Genomic DNA, 9008 nt, shown 5'->3' on the forward strand with positions numbered 1-9008 from the left:
GTGCCTTAAGAAGAATGAAAAAGAACCATGGAGCCTTCGCTCTTCATTCAAGGTCACGTCCACACTCCCATTTGCCAATGAAATCAATCGCGTGAAAGAGAACGCAACATATCATTTCTAAAGAATCGTGAGCGGCCACATTTAACTTCGATGCACACGGACATATTCATTAGCTGACAATTTTGGCATCTAATATTCATTATGATGAAGAGGCTCAAATTCACAATCAATTTCCTGTTTCTCATAAGAGCAGGGTGAGATCCAACAGAGCTTAAAATCACTGCTCTTCCCTCTCACCTCTATGTAATGGCTCGGTACTGGTTTCCAATTACTCTCCCTTGTCGTCCGAGCTCAGATACTGTGAGTAATATTCTGAGGAACGACGGGTCAGAGGAGCGACTCTCAAAGGGTTCTGTGACCATCTTCGACTTGGCTTTTCGCAGGTTTTTAAAAGCTCTTGAAGCTGGAAGTAATACATCTGTGGTGGAACAATGGCTCTGTAGCTCTTTGGATGGTGTTGTTGAGACAGAATTATGACTATCTGTGTTTCGATCGCGCATTACTTTTTCGTGAGTTTTTTTAAGTGAACAAATCATTCAACCCAACCTTCCTTTATAAAGTGTGTGATTGCTTTGCTGACTTTATCCTGACTTCAAAAACTGTGGCACAAGCAATTTCTTTCATAACTATATCTTTCGTTCAGTCCAAAAACAAGTACAATAGGTATGCAAATAGCAATTTTTGAAAATGTAAAAAATGACTGATGAGCATGCACAATTAAAATGACGCTAATTGCCAGTAGCCTGAATGCATTGCTTTGGCGTACAACTAGTTTGTTCAACACTGTTAAAGGACATTATAATGCAATTATCACATAACTCATAATTCATTAAAGCAGTCTATTGTTGTCTTTTTTCTATGAATAGATAAAAAGCCAAGCTCAGCAGTCCCAAAAAATGATTGAAGCAATAATAGTCTGACACTGTTTGTCTTTGCAGACTTGTAGACATGGCAGATTTACTCATTCATATTATAATAAGATGTTTTGGTTGTGAACAATTCGTTAGGGTTCAGCTTCAGCAGTTGGGCCCTGCTAACAGATGCTATAACTACACCATTATTCGGTCAAAAGGCATGTTTATCAATTGACGTCTATTAGCAATGTACAGGGGTTGGACAATGAAAATATAACCTGGTTTTAGACCACAATAATCTATTACCAATACAGCATCAGTTTATCTTGGGAATGACAGATACAAGTCCTTCACAGTGGACCGAGGGATTTTGAGCTGTTCCTCTTTCAGAACCGTGTCCGGGTCACTATGTGATGCTGGTGGAGGAAAACATCGCTCCTCCAAAATACCCCAACTTAGCTGAAAAATATTTAGATCTGGTGAATGTGCGGGCCTGGGAGATGTTCAACGTCACATTCATGTTCATCAAACCATTCTGTCACCAGTCTTGCTGTGTGTATTGGTGTATTATCATGCTGATACACGGCTCCCCTTCAGGGTACAATGTTTGAACCATTAGATGCACTGTCCTCCAGAATGGTTCACTAGTTCAATTCAATTCAATTCAAATTTATTTGTATAGCGCTTTTCACAATACATACATACTAGTTCTTGGCAGAGACGCATCCATCAAGTACAGTAGAGAATGCCATGATATTGAAGTCCAAACCATCACTAGCCGCGTTTCCATTACCCTTCAAATTGCGCAAATTGAAATTGCGAATTGAAAATACGGCCAATGGAAACATGTCAATTTCGCAAAAACTCCCATTTATCACAAAAAAGTTTTTACGCTCGCATGAGGAGGTTTTTCAGGCAATTCGAAAAAGAAATATTTTGCAAAACTGCAATGGAAACAATGTTTGCGCATTTGCAGGTCACCTGACGTAGATGACGCGGCGTGTTTGGACAGAATAAGAGACAGAGTTCTTTATTAAATTTATATAAGACAAAAGAATTACAGGAATAATGGATTCTAAACCTCAAATAAATGCCACGATCAAGACCTCGAAGCAGAAATGAGGGAGAAACACCCAGAAACAGCTCATATGAGCCGCTCACAAGTATAATAAGGCTCGATCCTTACCATTAATGCTTGGAAAACACACATACATAACATTGGTTAATGGAAACACCGTCATTTCACAATAGTTTTTTGTCGACATTTAGAAAAAAAATCACAAACGTTACTTATGGTTACGTTACAATGGTTACTTCCCTCTCAGCTTCCTCTTGTGTCGTCAGTTACTCTTGTTGGATGTGGTTCGTCCTACATGGTGGTTTGCCAACATTACCCTGTATAGCATAGCTCTCGACACACCACAAAGACTGTCCTGGTCACAGATGAGCCAGCGAGACGCACAGTCGCACACCAACAATATGTCCTCTTTTTACCTCTTACGTGTCTCCCGTTGTGTTGTGTGTGATATATTGAATGTGCAGCTGTGCTATTGCTCTGCTAATTCAGCCTTCACACTCGGCTCTTACTGATGTAATGTAAAATCAGAGAAGATTGGCCACCAGGCCGCGCATATACAAGCGTGAATCCTCCAACACTATTGGCCAGTGTTTCAGTTTCATTGTCCAACCCCTATAAGCAACATTTAAATTGCTTTCATTAAATGTTTCACCAGTGCCAGATCTTTTTGGAGGGTTTTTAACAGAATAAAATGGATTTTTCCATGTTTCATCCATGATGTTTACAGCTCAGGTGATAGTGTGCTCATAAAGCAAAGATGGAAGCATCCAGATCAATCTGACATTAAACTGAATGTCAACGCAAACTCATTGAAGCAACCTACTAAACACATCTGAAATCAAACCAAAATGAACCAAAATCCACAATACAACTACATATGGAGCATATCCGAGGATCTGTATTGTATTGTTGATTTGACACTGCAGCCGCACAATATTTAAATACAGCTGTTCATCAAGAAAAGTCTATGGAGGTGAAGACAATTTGTCTATTTTTATTTCTTTTTCTGTTTGCCTGTGTCTCTCCATCGCTCTCTCTCTCTTTTTAGATCAACAGGATTGCATGAATAATACATGAACTGTCAATCATTTCAGCACATTATACCCCTCCTGTCATCTTCTGTGCCTCTGTGACACATCCATATTTACACATACACTTTTTTTCACCGTTTGGTCCATTCCCTCACTTATCATCTGCAATCTGTCCACTTCTTCACTCAATTTAATAACACACACACAAACCTATCCAGCATGAGGGCCCAGTTGGACAAGATAAATGAAAACCAATTCCTGAACTTTTACATCAAGTGACTCAATCTTTAATATTTGGTCCATACTTGTGAGTGGCCCCATATATCAATGACATCAATCGCTGAAACACCCACAGACGCAATAATCAATAATGGACCTGATTTTGTTTCTTCATTCCCTAAACTGTATTGATAAAGCCCTTTAGGAGCATGAATGACTGCCAGGCACATACAAGAGGTTTGCTTAGTTTGAAGCTCCAATCAAATCACATTTGCATTGTCATCCGTATAAAAACGAGTCATTAAAGGAAGAGTAACAAGCATGAAAGATAAATATGTCTCACAGAAACAGTAGGAGAGGGGGTGAGGCTCCAGATTGTGTTTAACATCTTTACAGTCTGTTAGTGATTAGGTATTCGTTCTTAAAAACAAGTTATCTCAAATATCAAATATCGTATTATCTCATTGGCGTTTTTAATCGAAGACAATTAGTAGGTCATAAACCCACAGTTGCAAATAACATTTGCAAAAACATCTCTTTATCAATTAACTCATAAAAATGACCTAGAAACACATCAACTGTTGTTCCACTTTGAAACGTGTGAATAATTAAAGTGAACTGCTACACAAAATCACCTGCGAAATACTTCATCAATTAACTCCATCAATCACATCCAAATCAATTAAACCATCAACAAACACACTCCCCCAACATCTAGGGTTTCGGTTCCATGACTGAAAGTAAATCCCAAATGAGTGAGTGCACCTGCTGATTGATTGTGCACTAGTGGTGGTTTGTTTGTGAAAGAATTAGTATTTTAAATGAATCTTATAAGTGAACGAATCGTTCTCGTTGCACGTGACCAATAGCATTCGAGCACATTCTATGAAGGAGTTTTTCATTGGTTGAACACACTGAAGGGAATCACTAAGGCCTGGGACACACTAGAGAGGATCTTCAAATCTTAACCGATTTATTTTAAAACTGTGGGAGACCAGTGACCACGGACATAGACCTCAGCCGATTTTTAGCATTATAATCCTCCGAATGCACACTAGAAGATTCGTCCGGACCGCGAGACCACACACCTGTCGATGTAACATCTTCATAGTGAGACGAGATCTCATGGAGACTCGCGAGATCAAACTTGAGAAGAAAAACAAACGGAGGACGATCGACGTGGTCAGCTGCTTCTCCTGGCGTGAGTTTTGTTTTACGGGAAGAATCTTCTTTCTCAATTCTCCACTTTCGTGGCATGTTTGAGGCTGCCTTTCATAAGCACACAACATCCGGATGGTGAAGCTCGCTCTCATAGATTGGTGCAGGTATGGCATCACTTTGTAGGGCAAAACGCGGAAGCAAGTTGCATTTTAGCACATCATCCCGGAATCAATGGTTTTTTTTAATGGGATTTCGGTTAAATGGATGAAATAAGGTCTGTGGTGAACACAAGCTCAAGACACTTTCATGTTTTATTCTACGACATAAAATACATCAGTATTACGCCACTCGTGATTTTTTGACGTGTCTTGAAAAAGGCGGTTGCTAACAAGTGGCTAAATGAGACTACAGAGGCTGTCGAGGAGATTAAACATCGAACAAGTAAACTCAGTCCGCTTTTACAGCATTGTTATGCTTATTATTGTGCTCTTATAAACTATTCTAACTCAAAAGTTCTGGGAAGATGTTTTAGATAAAAACTGGAAGAGTTGTCGGAGGATTAGTGTGACGTTGAAGTCCTGGGACCGTGATCTAGTTTGTTTATAGCCTACCTTTAGCTTTTTACTTCTGGCAACTGCATTTAGGCTTCAAAATTCATGAAAGTTGCGTTCATCTGTGATAATTATCTTGATGGACAAAACGTGCAAGTATCATAAGCTTTTGTTGATCACAGAGCTTGTTTTTAGCGATAATCAAGAAGTCTATGGCAAAATTCTATTGGGTTTTTGTCGAGGGAGCCAGCGTGATGCTAACTGCCGATTGGCCTACAAAGTGATGTTATACCTGCACTCTATTGGTTGTCGCGGGTATCACGGTGAAGAGTCGTGTTTGATATTTACATGTTTGATATTTCCGATTTGGGATCGTGCGGGCTCCGACGTGATTGGGAGCAGTAAAATAATCGTAACGACGCCACACAAATCAAACGTAGCGTTAGTCCTGGCAGGTCACGTTAGTCAAGCTCGCATCAGCTGACTCTCGGCTGATCCACGTCTACCTAGGAAATCAACGCCTATCACTGTATACATTTATACCATGGTCTGGGTGAATACTCGATTCTGATTGGCTGCAGGGTGTCCATTAAAAAGTGATAGAGGATACCTAGTAAAGGAGTTCTGGTGAAACTGTTTACCGTTCGAAATTAATAAATAAATGCGCTGGCTACATCAGCTGTGAGTAACCATAGCAACAGGCAGTCAAAGTATCTATACGGACTATAAATCGAGCGGACTATAAATATCTCCGGTTGCTAAATAAACCATCAGGCGTAACCAGGGAAACCAAGTTATTGTTTGTAAAAACTTTAGATTTCGATTGTAAAACTAATTAAAATATAAACTAATGTTTTAAAAATGTGTTATTTGACAAGTGACCATGGTATAAGCGGGTTAATGCCCTTCGAGGTGTCGATTGTCAGGTATATATGGACTTCGGCGGAGGCAACCGTCCTCCGCGCACGCCTTGCCGTCGTCCATTAATACCTGACAATCGACACCTCGAAGGGCATTAACCCTTATAAGCTCCTTCAGTATTATCAGCAGCTATCACGTTTCTCAGGAGCTAATTACCCTCCTCCCTCCCCAGCTCCTCCTCTCGTCAGTCAGGATTTGGCATTCTGATTCCCCTTGAATCAAACTAATTTCTCAAATTATGTTGTACATTAAAATATTGACAACGATATCTGCAATACATTTATGTTAGTTCTGTTCTGGGGGTTATTGCTGCTCTTGCCCAGAACAAAACAATACCGCCAATCCAAACTGTATGCTAATATTGTCAATCGTCTTTGACGATAGTGGTCCTGACAGAATTGAGTATTTTTTGGACGAAAAGTCAGTTGCGAGAACCCTCGAATCGGGTCACACACCCCAGATCATTGGGGGTAGCAAATCTGGCCCAAAATTGGGGTTGAAATCTTCAAGTGTATGGCCAGCCTAAACAAGCCAGTGTTTTAATCTGAAGAGAAGCACTGAATAAGACACCTCTTTTGAAAACGAACTGGGACGTGACATTAAACGAATGATATTGAAAAGTCCGTATGATGCTTATGTGACCGGTTAGAGAGCGCAGTCGCTAGCGCGCCTCTTGAGATCAGGGGAGTGAGGTTTACACACTATGACAGTTTTACTGTCGGTTTACCAAGTTTCTAAGAAGATTTGCAAACAAGCGCAGTTTATTAAAACACAGCAAAACGTAAATGACTCAATGACGCTCACAACAGACAAAAGATACGTTTGTCTCCACCTACAGGCGTAACAATGTAGAAAAGGTCACTGACTGAATCCCTGAACAAATCTTTAATGGATTCAAAAGATACTACTAGCTATTACATGTTCTGCTAACCTTTTGGGGATGTTAAAAAAAAGCAAAACCTGACTGAACCTTCTCATGGGGATTGTTGACAAATTGACTAAATGATGTCTTAATTAGGATTACATAACAGTAATTATGATAACCTTCAAGCAAACACGGAGCATTTCCTTATACAGTAGGCTATGCTGTGTGATCCTGTGTGGTTATTTTAGGGAACCAGTTCAGGCATCTTTATAAAAAACACTTTGCAAATGTTCATTATGTGTACCTATACCAATTTGTGTTTGTGGGATAAACAAGTAAATTTGAAGGTGCTGTAGGGAAAAAATCGACCTTTTATAAACCAGAGCCCATTTCAGAAGCGGGTTTGTCCTGATATTTGAGGGCTTATCCGTGCCCACCTTTCCTTTCCAAACCCCCAGTTTCATTCACGCTACGGTTATCATCTTCTCACGGCCATTACCGCATATCAAACACCGTCTTTTGCTTGCTGGCTCTCGGTAGCAGCAGGTGTTGCTGGCGTAACCCGAACGCGTCCACTCTTAATTCCAGTCACCTCCGTTCCGGAGCCCCGAAGCGAATTCATTTACCGTGGGAGGGACACCGGGGAAAATTGTAGTGGACACCCAGCGAATTCACGGGGAATCACGCTACGGAAACACGTGGGAGAGCTGACACAAATAACAGCCCACGATACCCCAGCAAAACGCCCGCGGAATCATCACCCAAAAAAATAAATCACATTAACACAAAGATCGGCGCGCGGTGATGCGGATACCGGGGACGAGGCACCTGCTTTGACCTTGTGTTTTAGTCGTATGTCCTTCCTCAAGTCTCTTCATGTGAGGATCTACCAAGGACGAAGCGCACAACAAGTAGCTCTGATCGATCCTTGTCGATCCTCCAGACCTTCATGGGACCTCAAATCAAAGTTATATATCAAATACAGCATGCAACAGTAATCGCTGTCAACGCAAATGCCCTGAGAGCGCGTGACAATGTCAAACAGTCATTAGTGCGCGCGCTTGTATGTGTGCGCCTGGACAATGATGTAAAACAAGGGGGCAAAGAAGTGATGACCCCCGTGACAGGTGCCCTACCATCTCCAACACACCCCCGTGCCTCCACACCAGACCTGTCCGCGCCACAGGCACCAGTCCAAGGGGAGAAGATACTCCTACAAGTTTAATGGCAACAGAAACAAAAGCGCTCACCTTTGCCGTACTCCTCTTCCCTGTTCAGATACATGTCTGCAGATTGATGATGGACTCCTGGCTGGATGATTTAAGTGCTTATTGTTACTCCACCGGGGGAAACTCTCGCGGTTCCGTGAGTGTTTATTGTGTCGTTGCTCGGCGGAGAGTCCTCCTCCCAGAATTACGCGCGAGCAGGTTGTCTGCACACATCTACTTTCTCTCTCTCTCTCGTTCCTCACACACACTCACGGTGACGTGCTTTGAGACATTGCCCCGCGGGTGGGGTGGGCTGGGGTAGCGGATGCTTCATAGCTGTTATTGTGTCTATATGCATCCCTAATATAACATCTATCAATGCTTTGACTATTTAAAAGGTTTTTCTCGGATGCAGCCTGAATGGTTTGAGCATGTGCAAAATGTCTGTGCCAGGATATAGGCTGCCTTGACACGTATTCCTTAAAAACAACTATAATCTAGTCTATATATTTTTGTTTTTATTGCACTAGTACTTTTTTTTATTACTTATAAGTAATCCAACGGTATATTTTTCTTTTCTATGTTATTGTTAATCAGAAAACATACAATAAACACTGAATGACTAGTTTACTTTTCAATCTCATTAGTGCATATTCATAGTCTCTAATCATTAAATCACTAGGATTATTGATATAAGAGCATGTATTCCATTGCTGCTATAGTGACAATTATTACTCTGTTACTGGTAACAAATTGTAGATTTTTGCAACTGAGTAATCTTATAGCTTGTATCAAATACTAATTTCTGAATAGTATGCATTCCAATTGTTAATGTTTCTAGTTTTAGTAACTATACTAGTAGGCTACTTAATTACTTTTTTCATTTCTGATGTCTTTCCATTTGCTAATGTACTAATGTTTTTCCAGTACCAATGGAAACACCTGTTCATTAGACTAGACTTAACGTCTTGAAGTCTAAAGCTACTAATTAAGTAACCAATCTGACTCACCACAGGCTGCATCTGAAATCGCATACTTCACTATAGTGAAAAACAGTATG

The 9008-nt window shown here is 40.7% G+C and overlaps 1 protein-coding gene across 1 annotated transcript in view; it reads right to left on the minus strand.

Moving 5' to 3' along the window:
* Positions 1–8024, minus strand: part of syt7a (synaptotagmin VIIa) — a gene marked incomplete at both ends in the record, with an annotated part of 134923 nt that extends 126899 nt beyond the window's left edge. Inside the window, one exon of the mRNA XM_081355628.1 lies at positions 7991–8024. Coding sequence (XP_081211754.1) covers positions 7991–8024 — 34 coding nt within the window. The remainder of the gene's footprint in view (positions 1–7990) is intronic.
* Between the last annotated feature and the right edge of the window lie 984 nt (positions 8025–9008).

This window comes from Scardinius erythrophthalmus (genome assembly GCF_964197995.2).
Source record: "Scardinius erythrophthalmus genome assembly, chromosome: 24".
Taxonomy (NCBI): Eukaryota; Metazoa; Chordata; class Actinopteri; order Cypriniformes; family Leuciscidae; genus Scardinius; species Scardinius erythrophthalmus.